Below are 23,372 nucleotides of genomic sequence, written 5' to 3' on the forward strand. Positions count from 1 at the left end.
AGAGAGAGAAATGAGAGAGAGAGAATGATTTCCCAGGTCAGTTTTAGTTTTGTGTTAAGTAATATAAATTACGAATGCACGCGCACACACAAGATTCTGATTCAGATTCAGATTCAGATTCAGATTCAGATTTCTTTATTCACCATTTTGTACCCAGGTACAAAATGGAACGTGATTTGACATTACAGTGCATGATTGATTTTTTCACAAATAGGAACAACATAATAATAATGATAAATAAATAAGTAAGTGCAAAACAGGACAGAACTGTGAGATAACAATAAGACAGTAAAGTGCAGTGGTAGGGGACATGGAAACAGTGCAGCACAGTTCAAGTCCAGAGGTCCAGCCCTAGCAGCACAAACACGCACACACACACTTGTACACACAGAGGAGAGAGGTGAGACATGAAGAGAGGACAGAGAGTGGGTGTGAAATACAGAGAGAAAGAGAGAAAAAGAGAAAGGGAGGGAGGGAGGGAGAGAGATCGACAGAGAGGGAGAGAGAGTGAAAGAGAGAGAGGGGAGAGAGAGATTGAGGGAGAAAGAGAGTGAGGGAGAGAGAGAGAGAAAGAGAGAGAGAGTAAGGGAGAGAGAGAAAGGGGGGAGGAAGAGAGAGAGAGGGAGAAAAGAGGGGAGGGGGTACCTGTTGGGACAGGGACTCTGCTTGTGACAGCACAGTGATGGGTGGGATATCCTGAGAGTCTGGTATGTTCCTCCGAGAGCTGATTCTGTCCCTTTCATTCTGCACAGCTGAAAGAAACATGCTTAATCAGTTACAGCTAGTTGCAAGTCAACCCTAGAGCAAGACCTAACTTAGAGCAAGACATAGAGCAAGACGCAGTTGGAACAAATACAGGAAAATAGAAATAATGCATTTATTTTTTGGTTGGTCATATTTCTCAAAATACCTTCATGCGTATCGAGATCGTCACCTGTAGCTTTTGGTGTAAATAGACCCAATAGTGTCATCATGATAAATAACAAATCACATGTGTTATCAACTACAGACTAGTGTCCGTTCAGAACGGGCCCCAGTATGGCTGCTTGCTGCTTTCTAGAGAACTGCTCATCCAGTCAACTTCACACTCTTCACCTCCTCGGGTCCTCAGCAATCCACCCGCCAAGTGTGATAAGTCGAACGGATGAACGGTTCCCGAGAAAATCGAAGGACAGACGGACAAACAGACAGAGATTTCTTCCATTTTAGTTTGATTCTTGTGAGGCAAAGTGGAGATTAGATGCCGGTTATCTGTTCGGATTCAAACAAAATTCCAATAAAGAGCCGCCCTGGGTGATCACAGGGCGTTGTTCGTGATGTGTGATTCATTTGTCTGTTGTTCAATAAGGAAATATAACCAAACCAATTAAAACATTTAAAGATGCTGTAAGTGGTATCTTCTTTGTTAAAATAAGTAGTCTACATGTTAAAATAATAGCTCTACACTCTGACAGCCAACACTGTCTGGTCAGTAACATGGGTCTCCCAGTCCCTCCACTCTGCAATAAACAGAAAATAGATTTTCTGGTATCCTGTTCCCGCTTCATCCAATCAGGAGAGAGAACTCCACACTGCAAAAATGCCAGCAAATTTGTCTTGGCGAGATTTCTTGAAATAAGTAATAATAGCTAGCGTTCTCTCTCCTCATTGGATAAAGTGGCAACGGGATACCAGGAAACGCACTGTATTTTCTGTTTACTGCAGAGCAGAGGGACTGGGAGACCCATGTTACTGACCAGACACTCTACATCAGTGAACATAGAGCTATTTAACACTTATTTTAACAATAAAACACCTCTTAAAACCCCTTTAAATAAAAGTAATGATCTCACTTCGGGTTTTGACCAAATCCAATGAATTAAAGGGAGTAGACGCTGTCCGCCCCCCTGTTGCTGCTGCTGGTATGAACAGGCCGCAGCAGCAGCCAGTCAAACGTTAACCGATAGCAGCCCAGAACAACATGTCTGAATAGCACATGATTGGGCCTCATAAACCTCCACGCCAAGGTTATACCCCTCATAAATACATGTACGCACGCACGCGCACACACACACACACACACACGCACGCACGCACGCACATACACACCCTCTCTCTCTCTCTCTCTCTCTCTCTCTCTCTCTCTCTCTCTCTCTCTCTCTCACTCTCTCTCACTCTCTCTCACACACACACACACCCTCACACAGAGCAATCTTGGTCTGTTTTATGGCCGTCCCTATTTCAGCCATCTCACAGTTTCAAGCAATCAGCTTTTCTCCAGGGCTACTTGTTTGCGACGAGGTCTGTCTTTTTTAACACGCTGTGAGGCTCTTGGTTTAAATTTCCAAATCAATAAACCACACCTAAAAGATATATAGTGTTCTTAATCTGGTGAAGTATAATGTGTAGATGGGTGTAGGACACATATGTATCCCAGTTAAATGCTCTCTCCCCTTAGCTACTTTATAACCACTACCATTAACCCCCACCCCCACTATCGCAGGCTAAACATGGAGAAGTCATCAGATGTGGTGCGTCTCGGGGTTAAGATCAGGTTTCCTCTCTGCGGTGTGAGGATCTGTCCTTATAATCGATCATTACTGACATTTCTTCTTACCTTCCTTCTTCATGCCGGCCCTGAAGCACTTGTTGAGTCTGCAGAAGCGACACTGGTTCCTCTTATCCTTGTCCACCACACACTGTCTGTTGAACCTGTATATATATACACACTGTCTGTTGAACCTGTATATATATACACACTGTCTGTTGAACCTGTATATATATACATATACACACTGTCTGTTGAACCTGTATATATATACACACTGTCTGTTGAACCTGTACATATATACACACTGTCTGTTGAACCTGTATATATATACATATACACACTGTCTGTTGAACCTGTATATATATACACACTGTCTGTTGAACCTGTACATATATACACACTGTCTGTTGAACCTGTATATATATATACACACTGTCTGTTGAACCTGTATATATATACACACTGTCTGTTGAACCTGTATATATATACACACTGTCTGTTGAACCTGTACATATATACACACTGTCTGTTGAACCTGTATATATATACACACTGTCTGTTGAACCTGTATATATATACACACTGTCTGTTGAACCTGTATATATATACACACTGTCTGTTGAACCTGTATATATATACACACTGTCTGTTGAACCTGTACATATATACACACTGTCTGTTGAACCTGTATATATATACACACTGTCTTTTGAACCTGTACATATATACACACTGTCTGTTGAACCTGTATATATATACACACTGTCTGTTGAACCTGTATATATATACACACTGTCTGTTGAACCTGTATATATATACACACTGTCTGTTGAACCTGTATATATATACACACTGTCTGTTGAACCTATATATATATATATATATATATATATATATACACTGTCTTTTGAACCTGTACATATATACACACTGTCTGTTGAACCTGTATATATATACACACTGTCTGTTGAACCTGTATATATATACACACTGTCTGTTGAACCTGTATATATATACACACTGTCTGTTGAACCTGTATATATATACACACTGTCTGTTGAACCTGTACATATATACACACTGTCTGTTGAACCTGTATATATATACACACTGTCTTTTGAACCTGTACATATATACACACTGTCTGTTGAACCTGTATATATATACACACTGTCTGTTGAACCTGTATATATATACACACTGTCTGTTGAACCTGTATATATATACACACTGTCTGTTGAACCTGTATATATATACACACTGTCTGTTGAACCTATATATATATATATATACACACTGTCTTTTGAACCTGTACATATATACACACTGTCTGTTGAACCTGTATATTTATACACACTGTCTGTTGAACCTGTACATATATACACACTGTCTGTTGAACCTGTATATATATACACACTGTCTTTTGAACCTGTACATATATACACACTGTCTGTTGAACCTGTACATATATATACACTGTCTGTTGAACCTGTATATCTATATACACACTGTCTGTTGAACCTGTATATATATACACACTGGGTGGGATCCACAAAGAATGGATTGCACGGAGCTAATTGCACCCTTACTTACAATTCATTATGAATTGAAAATGGGGGACCCTGATGTAAACAAGACGAAAGTATTTCTCTGGTCTGCATCCAGTTAACAATTGTGTGTATTGAGCCGTACTGTATTGTACCCATTCTGCAATCTGTTAAGTTAATAAAATATTCAATCAATCAATCTGTCTCCTAAACCTATACATATGTAACGGTTGTGACATCGTCACCTCAAACTTCAATGCCCCGAGGGAGTTTTGAACCCGGGTCTCCCACGCCATGGGCAACAGACGAGACCACTATACCAAGAGGTGAATTCACTGTAACATGTCTATGTGTCTTTTGAGGGTGAGAGTGAGTTTAACCCATAGCACCGCTACTCACCCCAGTCACTTCACAACATCGGAAGTCCATCGTGACTGCGCTTCACGGTACCATCCGTTACACTCACCCCCCTTAAACTCACTCCCACCCAAGGCATCCGGGTCACGGCACCAATGTAACGGTTGTGACATCGTCACCTCAAACTTCGATGCCCGAGGGAGTTTCGAACCCGGGTCTCCCACGCCATGGGCAACAGCACAGACCTCTATACCAAGAGGTGAACTCCCTGATTTGCAACGTGTCTCTGTGTCTTTTGAGGGTGAGAGTGAGTTTAACCCATAGCACCGCTACTCGCCCCAGTCACTTCACAACATCGGAAGTCCATCGTGAATGCCCTCGTTAGACCCCCCTAGGCATGGTCTAATTGTCACAACCCACGACTACAAGTGGTGTAATGCTTTTATACAACTGGCACATTCATCCAACCTTATTGCTATACAATAAACACACATTAATTGAAGATTTATTGAAAAAACCATCCGCCATAAAAAGTAGTTCCCACAAAAAAAAAGAGAAGTTGCCTCCATGTGGAAGCAGCTCGGAAGTGCATCCAACTGTTCTCAGTAGGACATCCAACAAACTAACACATCCAACTCTCTTCCACCTAGGCATCCAACAAACTAAGACATCCAACTGTCTTTCACCTAGACATCCAACAAACTAACACATCCAACTTTTCTTTAGTTTTTAACCTACTTTCTATAGAACTTCATTCTTAGATGCTTCTATAGAAAGTAGGTAAAACAAATAAAAAAAAGTTTTCTTTGCCCTATAAGATTTTTTTCTTTTCTTTTTAACCTACTTTCTATAGAAGCAGCTGGGAGGTGCGCTGTTTTAAGTGAGCGTGGGTTATTGAATTGATTGATTGATTGATTGATTGATTGCTAATTTTATTACTGTACACCTTGTTTCCAACTGGTTAAGTTTAGGCCCTCTTTCGAATTTGGTTAAGGTTAGAGTTTGGAATCAGGGCTGGTGTTCTATCGCCCTGCTCTAAAGACAAACTCTAACCTTAACCAACTTCGAAAGAGGGCCTAAACTTAACCAGTTGGAAACAAAGTGTACAGTAATAAAATTAGCAATCAATCAATCAATTCAATAGTCCACGCTCACTTAAAACAGTAGGTAAAAAAGTAAAAATAAAAATGCAATTAATCAATCAATCAATCAATTCGCTCGATTTTTATTTTGTTCCACAATGACTCATGACCCATCAATTACATCATCCAACATTGTTTAAGCAACTAAGACATTCGCCGTGACAGAATCGTTTTTCATTTAGTCTTTATGACCCTATCACCATTATCCTTTCGTAATGTTTCCTGTCCGGTTTGTCCGCCATCTTGCTTTAATTCCTAAAACCACAAACGCGCATTGATAGTGATGCGGTTGTGGGCGGGTCCTGGGACCAAGAGCGTGGGTTATGAAAAATACCCACGTGTAAGTTGACTGTTTCAGCCAATCAGAATCGAGAAATTTGCATGCCGTTGTATAATACACAATACGTTATACAATCCAATTCAAAACCCAATGCTTTTGTCTACGTAGAAAGCATTATAAAATGTTTTGTCTAAAAGCAGTGACATGTTGAAGTCACACCGGTATACCATGGTGTCTGTTGGCACGGCTGTTCTGATCTATGGAACTCAACCTACAGTCTAGTTCCTATGATCACAGCACACCGGCACCAATAACCATAAAATAGTATTACTTCTTGTATGTTATTGCTGACGACTAAGAGTGTCAGAGGGATAACCTAGATTCAGGTTATCAAAAAGAAACTAGACACTAACCCAGTGGCATTTGACCACTGACTGAACCCTTCAGAAGAAGAACCATATCCATTTTATTTTATTTGGACAGTCGTTGCAGTTGTTTGTAAAGTCAATCCCAATAAAAGTGTGAATGTGACACACCAGTTGCTAACCTTTAGCTGTGAATGAACACAACACTTCAACTTAACATCTTTAGATCATTACAGTAGGTTTGAAAACATTGTTCTGAAAACTTAAGACAGAGTTATACGGTTCTTCCTACTGCTCCAGTGTAACTTGTTCACAAACTCCAGTAAAAAGTTACCAATTTATTATATTTTTGTTCATACATTTCTCATGTTGTTATGCACATTCCATCATGGAAGACAAATAAGCATTCTAAGGCCTCTATTATAGATCATTTATTTTATTTTTTTGACAATATTTGTCGCTTGCAAATATTGGCCAATCCCTCTGTCCATTTTCCAGTGTGACGGATGATGCCATGTTGCGTGTTTACCTGCTGGTGTAGACGCGGCTCTTGCGTATGGAGCGTCTGACATGTTGTGTGTTTACCTGCAGGTGTAGACGTGGCTCTTGCGTATGAAGCACACACTATGTGGTTATTTTAATAACGAAGCATTGCAAATGTGAATCCCGCTGGGATATTTTTAATGAATGAAACCTATCGGGCGTTTGGCTCTGATTCGTTTCATATTCTCTGCTGTGGATGTATTTGCTTAACGGAGCGCCCGGATTGTGTTTCATTCAAGCATAAATTGAAGCGTCTTTATGCATGGATTGTGGATGTGAATTACGAGGAATCTGAATCTGTGGATTGTTGAATTGTATCACTGTCACTCATACGTTATTGTGATATTGTAACTGGGATTAAAATGTCTGAGGAGATGCGCTGTTTGACGGATTTGATGACGTGGACGTGACTTGAGAAAAGTGAATCAGCAATTGCAAGCTTTTAACGTTTTGATGAATGAGAAAATGCATTTATCTGTTCAAGCACTGTTATCTGATGATGAACAAGAGGGTGATGAACATGACTGGTGTCACTGGTATAAAACAGATGTTAATCAATTCAATGCATGTATGGATGATGTCCGAAACAGATTAAAACCTGATTAATAGTGAAACTGTTAATAGCCTCCAAGCCTCTCTGACACCGTTATTTCGGGGGTCGCGCCTTGAAAACTTTGGGAACCATGTATTTATATAGTACATGATACCTAAGCGCATACAGTACAGATATCCTCATAAGTATCTATTAATTCGTATCAATTAGATACTCTTTGGGCTTGTATCAATCTACTTATTCTGAAAGAGTTGAACTAATTATTTTCGCTAGCGAGATCTCATTCGATTATAGGCATATTTAAAGAAATATAATAATTATAATTTTTGATTGGGGTAATGAGGGACTTAAAATTAGCCTATAGATATTCATTTAATTTGTCTGCGAGGCTATTGAGCCATACTGTATTGTACCCATTCTGTTAATTAAGTTTTCAATCAATCAATCAATCAATCAATCAATCAATCAATCAATCAATCAATGCCGTTAGAAAATCAGTATTTCTGCGATCGACATATGATGCCTTTTCAGGTGAGGCGGCCGCTCGCAATTATTAGTCAAGTCTGGTTCGAATTAACGAGAGTGAATCAGCCTTCGAGGAACAGGGATAGCCTCGTTTCAATCATCGCGTTAATTGAATCTGGCTAATGGGACTTTTGATCGACTTAGTTGAACCAGGTACGGGGAATAGGGCCCAGGTGTGTAGACGTGGCTCTTGCGTATGGAGCGTATGTTGTGTTGTGTGTTTACCTGCAGGTGTAGACGTGGCTCTTGCGTATGGAGCGTATGTTGTGTTGTGTGTTTACCTGCAGGTGTAGACGTGGCTCTTGCGTATGGAGCGTATGTTGTGTTGTGTGTGTACCTGCAGGTGTAGACGTGGCTCTTGCGTATGGAGCGTATGTTGTGTTGTGTGTTTACCTGCAGGTGTAGACGTGGCTCTTGCGTATGGAGCGTCTGAAGAAGCCCTTGCAGCCGTCACAGCTGGAGGCCCCGTAGTGTTTCCCCGTCGCCTTGTCCCCGCATATGGCACAGTTACTGCCCACCCCATCTGCCCCTGGGAGGCTAGGCTCTGCTGGCATGCTGTCTGGGATACACACACACACACACACACACACACACACACACACACACACACACACACACACACACACACACACACACACACACACACACACACACACACACACACACACACACACACACACACACACACACACACACACACACACACACACACACACACACACATTAGAACCATTCCTCATTGTTCTCTAACACCTGGCCGTTACACATGTTCAATATAAAATGTAGTCATATACTAAACATTTCAAATGAAAGTGGGGCAACATGTGGCTCAGGAGGTAGAGCGGTCGTCTGGTAATCAGAAGGTTGCCGGTTCGATTCCAGCTCCTCCCGGCAGCGCATCGAAGTATCCTTGAGCAAGACACCTAACCCCTAACTGCTCTTGCATGGTCGCCTCTGCCGTTGGTGTGTGAATCTGTGCGTGAATGGGTGAATGTGAGGCTTCGGATTTGTAAAGCGCTTTGGATAAAAGCTGCTATATAAATGCAGTCCATTTAAAGCATTCAGACACAATACACACATGTGCACGCCTACGTGAACATGTACACACATAAACAAGCATGCAAACAAATGCAAATAGGCACATACTGTATGCATGCATTTTTATTTCAACTGGTAAGACACTGAGGTTACCCTCATTTACAGTGACGACAAGCTTACAAAACAAGACATCATTTTCATCAGCAATTTCATACATATAGGCACAATAAATAAGAATAAATAATGATACAAGTCGACACACAGTGGTCGGAGGTCATACTTTTAAATGCAGCACAAGAAGGAAGAGCCTTCAGCTTCAGTGTCAGTTGGAGGGCATTCCAGGGGTTGGAAGCATCTGGAAAAAAGCAGTTCTGTATCGTTAGTGGCTTAGCTTGGCATCGCCTTCTGCACTATCTCGCGTACGTGCACGCGTACTGAATAAACCACAAATGTACCTCTAATACCAGTATTAGTCTGACCACACCCCTCATCAGCTTACCTTCATAAGCAGGTGTGTGGTCACCTGCTCTCCTCCTTCTCGCTTTCACCACAAGGAAGAGGTGCCTCGGTAGATCCCCACACTTGACACCATGATGGAAGAAATTGGATTAGGAACAGCTTGGGAAACAAGGATACGTTGACATCATATCTTTATTTTCTCTCTCACTATTTTCGAGAAAATACGGCGATATTGTCTTCGTACTGGAGTGTCTAGAAGATGATGATCATTCTACAAACCCTCCACCGGTTTTCGTATTGGGAGCACGCCGCTGCATGCTTCTCAACTGCAGTTCCTTGCTGTGTTTGTTGGGGTGAAACCTGTCAGGCCACAGCTGAACTGTCGGACATGCCGCTGTTGTGAGGAGCGGTGCGTTCCAGGTTGGGTGAGTAGTGTTTGCTGGCGGGCTCCACTTGTCTGTTAGTGCTATGGGGGCTACTTGACAAAGTTTATGGAAACCGGCCCCAGGCTAGGGTCCTTTGTTTAGCCGTCTAGGCGACAGAAGGCCTTGGTCTGGCGACCATTATAGTTTTAACTAGTGGGCCGCGACCATTGACACTGGTGATCCCTGTGTGTTCTGGACGAGTGGATTCTCTCTGTCACCGTGTTAAGACCCCATCTTTCATATCCAAATGAGAGTATTCCTTCACGAGGGGATATGTGCATGTAATGTGCGATAGCGGCAGATTCATGTTCAAAGTCAGCTATACAGGCCAGTTGGTACTGTGCTGATTCCGCCGGACGTGTTAATGTCACCGTTGTGAAGCGGTGTTGACGTCTTGTTTTTTCTTTTCTCTTAAAAAGTGAGGAGGGTTCAGAACGGCGGCCTGTCTGGGTGAGTGTTATGTCATTGTTTACATGTTCATAGCTTACGGTTAGCCGGTCGGTGGCCTGGCGCGGGGTAGCTTGGCTTCTCGCGCGCCGCCGGGAGCTCGCTCCTGATCGCGTGCGTCGTAGATCGGCGTCTCGCGAGCGGAAGCAATAGCACCCGAACGGTTGGAGCAGCCGTTAGCTTGATGCTATTCTGTTGAACGTGCTTTGATTTTTAACATGTTTTACACTCTTGACCACGACGTCATCCTTGACAGGGGATGTTCGTCAACCCTGCCCGAGCCTAGACGGGGATTGCGTCAACAAAGAGGACTGTAGCGACTGGTGGAGCGGCGACGCTGCCCGGATCGAACAACACGGGACGGCTGTGTTCTACGGTGGCTTGTGACTGCACTTCGCTGATCTGCGTTCCGGGCAGGTACGGGGTTGGCCAGACCTCATAAACACGTCTTCTGGTTTTACCTTGCTAAAATGTATTGTGAATAACGGTGTTTTTTCCCAAAACGTGTGTTGTTGCAATGCATTTGAGATACGTTGCGGGTTGTGTGTGAGCTGTTTTGTCACTGGCAGTTAGCTTCTCCGTGCAGGTCGTGATGTATTGATCTGGTTGTTGTGTGAGAAACATCATGGTGTTTATGTGTACCGTGTACTCACTACTAAGGCAACTAACCTATGAAGCTATGCTTGGTGACGAGTGAGTAAAAGAATGTTCTTTCTCAGACTGTAATGACAATGAACAGTGAGTTCACACATTAACAGGTTTTCCTGTTTTGACTGGCCGTATTGAGGGTAAAATAGGAGGATTGTGTTTCCCCCCCCGGTTCCCTGGGGACTTTATCACCTCCTATCAGACATGTTGTGCATTAATGGTGTCTTTTGTGTGGTAGGGATACGATGTAACTCTCAGCTTGATTGCTGAGGTTGTGCTAAATCTGCTGGAGAAACTTATTTCCTAAAGGGAAATTGGTTTGGTTGCTGTCATGTGTGCTTAGCAAGGCCTGTGGTCGATACTAATCAAGAATGATGTATTCTCTCATTGTGAAAAAAACGGCGTTCCTCTGTTGAGTGTTTTTGCCATTTTTTGTAGGTGATGATGGGTTGTGTGTGTCATGTGACCTACAACTGGGTTGTACTGGCCACAGAAGCACATGTGTATGTTGGACCGGGGTTCTTAGAGCCCTCTCTATTCTGTGTTTTTCCTTAGTAAAAATCAGATAGCAGGTTAGCTCGTGCGCTGTGTGGAGCTGTGAAACGCTTCATAGAGCTGACTATGACTGTGTCATATTCTCTTTTTGTCGTTACGTCGTATCATGGGTGTGGGGTCGTAAAGGGGTGAACTGGTAACCTTTCCTCTCCCCATTGTTCTGTCGGTCAGGGGTACACCCCCTGTCCTTCAAGGTTCCCGTCACGTGGCGGTTCGGCACGTTACGGGGGGGGGGGGGGGGGGGGGGGAGGGAGTTCCTGGTCCCACGGCCTGGTATATTGGGCGTGTGCACCGCAGGAATTCCCCCGCCATAGAGTACGTCACCGTGCGCGTCTCTGTTGGTAGGACTTCCGTGTGCTGTTCAGGTCCATGTGATGGATCTGTTTTCAGGGGGGGTGGTCAGGGCTCCTCCTCACCAAGCGCCTACTCAGGCCTTCTGTGAGTTCGGACTCCTTCTTCCATGTGAGGAAGCCTCCATCAGAGTACAGAGCCTTCCTCCTCAGATTGTCAAAGTGAGTGGACCCTCTAGAAGGGTCCTTTTCTATTGTATGTATATTCGATTCAATTCGTTTATTGAGTGTGTATGGGTTCGGTGCCTCTTCCCCGGAGGCCCTAAAACCAGTTTTTTACATGGCTCATGGTGCAATATATTCTTTTCAATCTGTACAGCTCGCGTGGGAAGTCTCTCTGGGGATCCCCGTCTCTTTCCTATGGGAGGGTGGTGGGGTGTAAAAATGTGAAAAATTTTTACCCCGGCTGTGTAGACTGGGATACATACTGTTGATGCTTCCTTCTTTCTATTCCAGAAGTGTTGGAGTTAGGGAGTGTCACACCCCTCTTGTCGTTCCCCTGGGCGCCTTGGGGATTCAATGACAGGTCTAAATAGCCTGTTCATTGATGGGGGTGTGTCCCGACGCACGTATAGTGCTAGCTCGCTGTAAACAGGCGATTGACTGGCACGCCTTAGTTGCTTGTGGTTGAAACAGCGTTTTTATAAAGCAACTGAGATGGGGGTTTTTCCTCTTCCGGCGACCACATCCCATGACCTGGGTGGGTTGTCGACGGATTCTCGTTCATGTCTGGGGGATGATGACGGGATGGATCTGAACATATGTAGTGGGGTCTCACGCCCTTGGGGTGGGCCACCAGGCGCGGTTCGTCCCGACGTCTGGGTGGCGCCTTCTTTTCATGTTAAGATCAACACGCATATCTGCCCTTCTCCTGGAGTAGGCATGTCGGCGTGGTTAGGGCACGGGACTGGTTCTGGTCACGCTGGTCCAGATCAGTTGAACCCGTTGTCCGCCGGGGATGCAGATCTGCTGTTCTGGTACCCTGAGGGACTTGGGCTTTTTTCAGGGGGAAAAATGCCAGGTCGGTCTGGGTGTCACAGGGTTAAGCGCTATGGAGATCCTGGTTGGGTATGTTTTTACTCAGCACTGTCGTCATGGCTTACAGCCATGCCATTCTGTACGCGCTCGATCTCGTCGGATCTCGGCCGCTACACAGGTTGGTCCTGGTTAGTACTTGGTTGGGAGACCGCCGGGGAATACCAGGTACGGTGTGCTTAGGGGCTGGTTCTCCATTGTTTTTCGCTCCTCTCTCACGCATGGCGAAGAGGTGCCTGTGGGGGTGGTTTTTTGACCTCCTCTGGTGACCCTGTGCTTCCCGTACCGCCAGGCCCGGTCCGAAGTGATGTTTGCGACCCGTAGGCCTGGGTTAACCCTTTTTGGAAACTGAAACACTTGTACTGCGGTATAGCCGGTGTATACCCGCAGGTGTGTTTTGGAGTTTTTTCTTGAGGGGTTATAGGAACAACCACCGCATTGGGTAACACCGAGGTGGTTGATTCCCTGGTGTGTTGGAGCAGTGTCAACTCCCGGGTTCACCGTTTGAGGGTGCCCCTGCACGTTCATGACGTCTGCCAATCGTGTCAGCCTTCTCTGCCTCGACCCCTCTGGGTGGGGGTTGTTAAATGGAGGCTTGGTCATGCAACACCGCCAGCTTACGCTCCTTCCGCCGGGGCGGCTGTGTTCAGCTGTCCCCTCTGGCGCCTGTCTCGTCCGCAGTCTCCAGGCTAGGGTTAACAGCCTGTTGCCTGGTTTTTCCCCGGTGCGCTGCCTGCTTCCGTTGGTTAACCTTTTTTGTGTGCTTACGGCCATGCTGACTGCCTATTCTGCAGGGTCAGTGTGCCAGGCGGTGTACTATTGGGGGGACGGGGCCCGCTCGGCTTACGGCCATACCGACCTGAACACGCCCGGTCTCGTCCGATCTCGGAAGCTGGGCAGGTTCTGGCCTGGTTGGTTCCGCCTGGGAATACCAGGTGCAGTAACTGAGGGGCCTTTGTCCGAATACGCTGGCGATGTGGGGGGCGGGGCACTACGTGCCCACCTGGTGGGGTCTTGATGCTGGCATCATGGACTTCTCCGGGCCCCCATTCCAGGGAGTCCAGTCCTTTTGGTGGGTCTGGGTCTTCCTTCGTGCTCCGCTGCTACGGCCTTGCCACGGGGTTGGGTTTTGCCCTTGACCCCGTGATTCTGGGGGCAGTAACGAGGTTGTTCCTCCGTTCGTTCCCGGGTGGCATGCGGGTTGTGCGTGTGTGTAGTCGTGGGGTCAAGCCACGGTCTGCTCACCCTGTGCGTTGAGTTGCTTGAGTGCCTCTTCGCACGGTCGGGTCCGTCGCCCTCCCGTGACGTCCCTAATAGGGGGGCTACCCTCCATTAGGGGGGGTCGGGGGGGCTCGGCCCTCCCTGTTCTGATGGTTTTGGGGGGCTGTCAGCGGGGTGTATTTGTCAGCCAAGTGGCTCCGCTTGGCCTCCCTTGTGCAGAAGGCGATGCCAAGCTAAGCCACTAACGATACAGAACGTTAGGTTATGACTATAACCAAGTTCTGTTAGTTAGGGGCGATGCTTGGCATCGGACGCCGCTGCAGCCCTTGTCCTCACCTTGTGGTGAAAGCTTGGGAAGGAGGAGAGCAGGTGACCACACACCTGCTTATGAAGGTAAGCTGATGAGGGGTGTGGTCAGACTAATACTGGTATTAGAGGTACATTTGTGGTTTATTCAGTACGCGTGCACGTACGCGAGATAGTGCAGAAGGCGATGCCAAGCATCGCCCCTAACTAACAGAACTTGGTTATAGTCATAACCTAACGTTTTTCCTAGTTCAGAGCAAACTGGAGGAACCCTAAGAAGCAAGCAGTCGCTTACTTCTGCCGTCACATAATGTAGGTTATAACCATAAGTAATATATTTACTTATTTTATAGTGGTTATAGCCTCAACCAGTGTGTTGGGGTTATGGTTAGGGTTAGGGTTTGGACGAGAAATGTATGTCTTGGTAGATTTGAGGTAAAGGCACTTGCCTCCCATGTGAGAGTCCCAGGTTCACACATTGTACACATTGTACCTTTTCGTAAATACATCAATATATTACATAAGGCTATATCATAACATATGATACAATATGTACCTTTTTCCTGTGGTCGATAAGTACTTCATTTACATATTTTACGCGAAATCGGGCTGCATACAAGCATACGAACATACACACACACACACACACACACACACACACACACACACACACACACACACACACACACACACACACACACACACACACACACACACACACACACACACACACACACACACACACACACACACACACACACACACACACACACACACACACACACACACACACACACACACATTTGAAGTGTAGCTATTCATCTAAATCAGTTGTCCACACAGAGGACTCTTGATGTCGTAGAGCAAAAACGTCTCTGTGTGTCTATGCCGTGATACGGTAGGGTATTGTTTCTCAAACAATGGCTCAGGACCCAAAATGGGTTATGAGCCTTTGTTTGTTGGGACAGTGACACCAGTATGGTTTAATGAGCCCAGATCCCAAGGTGAGACTGAATTCCTCACATTCCCGTCCCTGAAGCCACACTGCAGAGTCTACCAGTACATAGGTTTCAGAACCCTCCTCTTTCTGTGGTTATAAAAGAGTATACTATACCTATACCTACATAGCTGTAACTATTCCTATGGGGGCAACTGCCTCCTGCCTGTTTTATTCCTTAATGCCCTTTTCAGATAGGCGTCTATTAATTGGTGGGAGTGGTGCCCTAAGAGATCTTTGTATTCTGTAAGAGACACTCATAGATTAGATTAGATTAGATTAGATTCAAATGTAGTCATTATACAGCACAAGTACAGTACAACAAAAAGAAGTTTGGCATCCAACCAGAGTGCAAATGTAACAGTAAAGTGCAATAGTAATATACAATGTACAGGTAATTAAATTGGGTATAAAATATATAAATTAGTACTACTGAGTAATAGTGCTAATCAGATGTATGTACAGAGTTGTAGTATTAATATGTACAGTGATACACATGACACTATGACACTATGGTAGTAAGCCATACTGGCCAGCGGTGTAACTGGTAAGAGTGGGTAAGGGATATGTACAGATATACTGTAGATATCGTATCTACAGATATGTAAAATGATTATGTGCAGGTATGTACAGATGTGGATATATGGTATATGTAAGGGATAATGTATAGCTACAAGGTCATTGTCGCAAAATAATTGACCGACACGGAGTTTAGAATACCGAGGCGCCTCGTCGAGGTGTTTTAAACGTAGTGAAGGCTATACATTATCCCGCTTATTACATGGCTAACTTACTAACAATATACCTAATTCATTTTACACCATCGACAAGACGAGATCAAATGCAGACGCAGTTGTTCTGTGGCTCTGTCAGCCCAAATAAAGTGATTATTATTATCGCCGGCAGCCGGCAGGTGTGTCTGATTGCACTGATGCAGTGTGTGTCAGTGGGCTTGATTGCTCCAGCTGCGAAAAGCAATAATCACCGGTGATTATTGCACGTTGCCCATGGCAGCGGTCAGTTATCGAAAAATTATTCACCGCTGTCAGGGGCTATTGACCAATCACAATCAAGCATTTCGGCGAATGTTAAAACGCCATGTAATAAACAGCATTATTGTACATGCTAGAGTTAAATGGGTTATATGCAGGAGTATAAGTAGGTAATGGTATATAGAAGGATTATTATGCAGGTATATTCAGACAGACCTATGCAAAGACCATGATCTGCCATATGGATAATATATAATAATAATAATAATAATAATAATAATAATAATAATAATAATAATAATAATAATAATAATAATAATAATAATAATAATAATAATAATAATAATAATAATAATAATAATAATAATGCATTTAATTTATAAGGCGCCTTTCAGGACACTCAAGGTCGCCGTACAAGAATTAAAAACAGTTCATTTACAATCACAATCAAGTTTAAAATAAAATCAGACATACGCCTGGTGGGTTTTGAGGTGGGTTTTAAATGGGATGATGGAGTCAATGTTCCTGATGTCGGGGGGGAGGGAGTTCCAGAGGCAAGGGGCAGAGCAGCTGAAGGCTCTTGACCCCATGGTGGACAGACGGGCTGGGGGGACGGTCAGGTTGATGGAGGAGGCAGACCTGAGGGACTGGGTGGGAATGTTGATGTGGAGGAGGTCGGACAGGTATGGAGGGGCGAGGTTATGGATGGCCTTGGAGGAGCATCTTGTAATCTATGCAGTGTTTAATGGGAAGCCAGTGTAGTTGGCGTAGGATGGGGGTGACTGATAATAATAATAATGCAGGACCTGTCGCAGATGTCTTTAATTGGCATGCAACGACACTCAATGTTAGTTAGCACACACACCGGAACACACACGCATTGTCTTTGTAGGATCACCGATGTGATACTCCTCTGCGCTTAACCCATCCCGTCGTCCTTCCCCCCAAGGGCAGCCGGGAGCAGACGAGGGCTGTGGCATGAGCCACGCCCGGGGACTATCCAAGTGCTCCTGCCTGTCTTCGTCACGGAGGCGACAGCGTTAGCGATCTGTTGTTTTGCATGTTGTTCCATTGGGTTTCTCTTATCAGGGGGGGGGGGGGGGGGGGGGGGGGGACCCTTGCGAGCACGGGGAGAACATGCAAACTCCACACAGAAGGGCCCGGGAGATATCCCCACCTGGGTAACTGGCATCATGGAAACCTGGTCCCCAAGCAGGAATCGAACCCTGGCCCTTCTAGCTGTGAGGCGACAGTGTTAACCACTACACCACCGTGCCGCTGTATGACAGGGGTTCTGGTTATTATACAGGCAGCAGCGTTCTGGACCAGTTGGAGCTTATGGAGGAGTTTGTGGGGGAGACCAAAGAGAAGGGAGTTGCAGTAATCCAAGTGGGAAGTGACGAGGGAGTGGACCAGGATTGCGGCGCTGTTGGGAGTGAGTGAAGGTCGGAGGTGGTTGATGTTGCGAAGGTGGAAGTATACGGACCGGATGGTGTTGTTGATGTGGGAATGGAATGATAGGGTGCTGTCGAGGATGACACCCAGACTCTTGACCTGGGGGAGGGGGAAACCAAGGAGTTGTCTATGGTGAGGGTGAAACTGGGGTGCTTGGTGAGTGTGGAGCCAATGAGGACTACCTCTGTTTTATCACTGTTTAGTTTGATAAAATTTTAAGTGAACCAGGATTTGATTTCCTGTAAACAGGCACAGAGGGAAGAGGGAGGGAGGGTGGAAGTGGGTTTGGAGGAAACATAGAGCTGGGTGTCGCCCGCGTAACAGTGGAAATTGATTTACATTTACATTTAGTCATTTAGCTGACGCTTTTATCCGAAGTGACTTACAAGTTCTGTACGACAAGTCATCAGGAAGGGCACAACTCTATCAGCTGAGTAACAATGATCATCAAAGTGTTGAGTGCTACAGTGTAGGTTAGTTTATTAGGACAAGTGCATGACAGTAAGGTTAGTTAGGGTTTTATTATTATTATTATTTTTTTCAGATAATGGTTGAAGAAGTATGTCTTTAGTCGACGGCGAAAGATTGGACGGGTTTCGGCTGTCCTAACTGGGGTGGGTAGTTCATTCCACCATTGTGGGGCAAGGACTGAGAAAAGGCAGGTTCTCCTTGATGATCCTCCCGGAGCTCGGATAGGAGTGGGTCTGAGATGGCCAGAAGATGCAGAGCGTAGGGGTCTTGAGGGTGTGTAGTTAGAGACCATTGACCAGAGGTAGGTGGGAGCGGTTCCCTTTGCCGCACGGTATGCCAGGTCGAGGGCCTTGAAGCGGATTCGTGCAACAATGGGGAGCCAGTGCAGGTCCCTAAGAAGTGGGGTGACATGGGCCGACTTCGGTAGGTTTGAGATCAGGCGGGCCGCTGTGTTCTGAATGAGTTGAAGAGGCTTGGTGGCAGTGGCCGGGAGGCCAGTAAGTAGTGCGTTGCAGTAGTCGAAGCGGGAGATGACTGTTGATTGGACGAGGAGTTGGGTGGCTTCTTTTGTCAGGAAGGGGCGGATCCTTCTGACGTTGGTCAGGAGGAATCTGCAGGTTCTGGTTGTCGCTGCGATGTGAGCGGAGAAGTTCAACTGGTCGTCGAGGACAACACCAAGGTTCTTGGAGGTCGGGGACGCGGTCACAGCTGCATTCTCGACTGTGATGGAAAGGTCGGTCAGGGGGGAGGCTTTGCCGGCAGGTGGAGCAATTCTGTTTTGCTTAGGTTCAGTTTGAGGTGGTTGGTCGTCATCCAGGCGGAGATGTCGGACAGACAGGCCGAGATCCGCTCAGAGACGTGGATATCTGAGGGAGGGAGGGAAGGAGAGGAAGAGTTGAGTATCATTGGCATAACAATGATACGAGAAGGCATGAGACGTGATAATGTTACCCAGTGATTTAGTGTAGAGGGAGAAGAGAAGGGGTCCTAGGACCGAGCCCTGGGGGACACCCGTCCGCAGGGGGCGGGTGGCCAACAGGGTCCCTCTCCATGACACTTGGTAGGAGCGGTCATTGAGGTATGATGTCAGCCATGTCAGCGCAGAGCCAGCCACTCCCATTCCTGCGAGGGCCGCGAGGAGGATCTGATGGTTGACTGTGTCGAAGGCTGCAGATAGATCTAGGAGAATCAGGACAGAGGAGAGGCCTTTCGCTTTTGCTAAGTGAAGTGCCTCTGTAACCGCAATGAGGGCCGTTTCTGTGGAGTGGCCATGTTATATTTATGGAGAATCAGACCAAGTGGGAGGAGGTAGATGATGAAGAGGATAGGGCCAAGGACAGAGCCCTGGGGAACCGGAGGAGAGGGGGGATGGATGGGATGTGAATGAGTTCTGTGCATAATTTCAACATGTTTTGTTGTTTCAAGCCTTTCAACCTGGCTCATCCCCAGATGTAATTCAAGATTCAAGAGGTTTATTCATCACATACAAGACATATAGTGAAATGAATGTGGCCATGCCCGCTTTGATTGTGCAAAAAATACAAATAATAATAGAATAAAATAGAATAGATAATAAAATAGACATGATAAAAGTACTAAGATAAAATACAATACAATGCTAAGCTTACGAATTAAAAGGTAATGAGTCCTATGTACACTACTATACAATATACAGTTATACTATATGTCACTATGCTATACTAGCTATACTAACTATACTATACAAAAACATCCAGTTCTGTTTCGTTAAGGGGCTCAGCTTGGCATCACCTTACTGCACTATCTCGCGTACGTGCACGCGCACTGAATAAATTCCACAAATGTACCTTTAATACCAGTATTAGTCTGACCACACCCCTCATCAGCTTACCTTCATAAGCAGGTGTGTGGTCACCTGCTCTCCTCCTTCTCGCTTTCACCACAAGGAAAGTGCCTCGGTAGTACCCCACTTGACGTGTTTGTTAGTTGAAAAGAGTTGTGACTGGTTTACATTGTGCTTAACCTTTTCTTCTCTCACTTTGTTGTATAAGAAAAGGTTTGGGTCATAATGTATTCCGCGGAGAGTAGACCCGCTAGACCTACTCTTCACCACCGGTTCTCCATTCCCGCCTCCGTCGTGCGCTTCGGTGCTGGGCTGTTGCCACTCTCGTGGTTGCCGACCCAGCCCGGGAGACTGCCGGTGGATAGTTTTCCTCACCGACGAGCCGAGGGTTCGGTGCCGTCGCTCCGGCGATGGCCTGATCTCGACTCTGGTTCCTCTGGTTCTGGGGAATCGCCCGTTGATGAACGGGGGATTGTTTTGGAGCCGGAGGATTTGCGACGAAAACTTTTTGCGTCTGCTCGCTCGCGTCGCAAGATGGTGGCGTGCAGACGCGAACGGCCTGGGTTTGGGGAATTGCTGGAGACCAGCGAGGATGCGTCCGACTCTGGATTTCTGATGGAAACTGAGGACTTCATGGAGGAGGCGGACGGATTCTTGTATGATGGTCCCGTGGAGGAGAGTATCCCTCCTCCGGAGACCCCGGAGGGGGGAGAAATGGCTCCATGGGGCGCCTTGTTCGAGGATGTCGAGGAACCACCTTGGCCTCATCAGCAGGATGCCCTACTGTCGGCCGCATCGGATTGTGGCTCCTTGACCAGTCGCAGCCTGCTGTATGCGAGGGATGCGGGGTCGGTGGAGGAAGGTTCGCAGGGGGAACTGCGGGCCTTGTTTCCCGAGCTCATGGCGGTAGCCGCCACCGCAAACGGTGTGCCGCTGCCGCTGCCATTGCCTGCACCTGTCCCTGATGACCTCATAGGCCATCCCTGGCAGCGTCCCCCAGTGAGAGGGGTGGACGTTGTCTACCCATTTTTCCCATCGATGGGGGCCTATGTTCGTCGGGGTCAGGCGGTGTCCAACATCATGGGACTAACTCCCGCCTACGTACCAGTTACGCGGGTGTCGGGGTTAGTCAAAGGTATGGGGGAGGGCGTGCCTCGGCTTGACAATCCAATGGCCGCGCTCCTCTGTCCGGATATGGTGTGGGAACCCCTATGCAAGCCGGTTCTCCAGGGGAAGTCGGCTAGGCGATTGGCTTATTGGGGTGACCAGTCATTCATCGCTGGTACACAATCGCTGGCTGCGGCGTCTAACATCGCCCACCTGGCTAGATTTGTATCGGGGATAATGACGGGCGGCACGGATCTGAACGAGGTAAAATGCGATCAGATCACCCAGGCTGCGGGAGCTGTCCTGCACCTTTCCCAGGTGCTGGCCATAGCCATGGGGAAAGTGCGCGCCCTGGCCACCCTGGGCCAGCATCACCTTTGGCTGGAGCAGGCCCGTGTGCCAGAGAAGAAGAGAGCCCCTCTTCTGACGGCCGCCCTCTCCGACGCTGGCCTGTTCGGGAAGGCCCTGCAATTGATGACCTCAACATGCAGAGAAATGGCAGAGGAGAGATCCATCCTTCAACCCCATTTTCCGCCTCCCATCCTTGCCGGTGGGGGCAGAAGGCTTCCGCGACGTCGAGCTGTCTCCGTCGCCGCTACCACTGCCTCCGCCGCCGCTGCTGGCCCTGCCAAGAGGGCCAGGGGACGAAACGGCGCTTCGGCCACCGCCGGCCCATCCCAGACCGGAGGAGACGGTAGGGAACGTCGTGTCCAGCAGACCCCGGGGTGGCAAGACTCGAGCGGCGCGAGGTGGCAGACGCCGTTAGGAGTGACTTTTTCCCCTCTGTGTCCCCTCCCCTACACCCTTCCCGGCCCCTATTGTGCCTTACACTTATTAATTAATAAAAAAAGTTCCCCGACATAAGGGGGACTGTGTTTGGCCGAACAAACTGTGTGTTTCTTCATACAAATCATATGGTGGGGTTGTGTATATATGAATCTACCCTGTTTACGTTGGGGGGTGAGTTGTGTTGTGTTACGAGGTTAAGCAAGGTCTGCAACTTACACTCGGTAATAGGTTCTATTTAGCTTGATGCTCCACATGCAATTAGAACTGGTGTTATTCCATTGCTTTAACTAAGTATATGTGTTTTCACAATGCTGTGTTGTTAGTTGCAGTAATGCTCGTACGCACACTTTTCACGGCCTAGCCGTTACTCTCGTTCGGCGTTCTTCCTATGTATGACATAGGCAACGGGTATGGGATTCACGCACAGGCGACTTGTGTTTTGTTGTAAACCCTTTTACACTTTTTGTGGGTAGCAGGCATTGTATTAGCTTATGCTATGCATTGTTTCTACCGGAGGTTTTTCAAGATGGCTACGGTTGTTTTCTGTGTGTAGGGATAAAGGGTGTGTTTTCGGGAGGGGGTGTCGAATAAACCCCTCCTTTTTCCCACTTGATTGGTTTAGAGGATTTTTTATCTTTTCTGCTGAGCCAGTCAGGGCCAAGCCAGTGCTTGACAGGGGGGGGGGGGGGGGGGGGGAAGGGGTATTCTACCGACTCCTGTTATGACAGGATCCGGTGGGGTTTTCCCCGCCCGTTGTAGCGTTGTTGCTATGGCGACGCCTTCCATGAGCTGGTGTCTTAAAGATGTCGAGGTTGGGCGCAGGGCTTACAGGCCTGCTGCGCCCGGTTTATGTGTCAAACTTGAGTCTATTGGTCACGTGTCTCACAGTTTACATATCTTTTTTCTTGACCGTAGTCTCATGTGGGAAGGTGTTTCTGGGAGAGTCTGGTCTTACACTCTGATTAAAAGGAGTGACTGGATTAAAATCATGTGAAAAACAGGGTTTTTACTCCCAGCTGTGCAGTTGGGTCATACGGGTGATGCCTTTTCTTTATTTTATAAAGAGTTGAATGTGTCTTGATGGATTGGAAATGAGGGTCCCTGATGGAAACAAGACTAACGTCTTTCTCAGGTCTGCCTCCCCTTATCTTTTTGTGTGTATTCCTGTACTGCAGTCTGTTGGGTAAATATTTTCATTCATTCATTCATGGAGTTGATTGCATCTCGCCCCTCTTGTCGTTTCCCTGGGCGTCTTGGGGATTCAATATGGTGGTCTAAACGGCCTATTGTTGATGTGGGTATGTCAAAACGCACACATAGTGCTGGCTCAGGATGTGCTTTTGGGCCATTTGCTGACTGGCGCGCCTTGTTTGCTTGGGTGAAACAGCGTTTTTATGGAGCAATTGGGATGGG

At 46.6% G+C, this 23,372-nt stretch overlaps 1 protein-coding gene across 1 annotated transcript in view; it reads right to left on the reverse strand.

The window, feature by feature from the left end:
* Positions 1-23,372, reverse strand: part of hnf4g (hepatocyte nuclear factor 4, gamma) — a gene marked incomplete at both ends in the record, with an annotated part of 53,400 nt that overhangs the window by 17,269 nt on the left and 12,759 nt on the right. Inside the window, 3 exons of the mRNA XM_084325814.1 lie at positions 646-752; positions 2,597-2,691; positions 8,236-8,401. Of these exons, the coding sequence (XP_084181940.1) occupies positions 646-752; positions 2,597-2,691; positions 8,236-8,401 (368 nt within the window). The remainder of the gene's footprint in view (positions 1-645; positions 753-2,596; positions 2,692-8,235; positions 8,402-23,372) is intronic.

The sequence above is a fragment of the Notolepis coatsorum genome (genome assembly GCF_963971535.1).
Source record: "Notolepis coatsorum genome assembly, chromosome: 12".
NCBI classification, from domain to species: Eukaryota; Metazoa; Chordata; class Actinopteri; order Aulopiformes; family Paralepididae; genus Notolepis; species Notolepis coatsorum.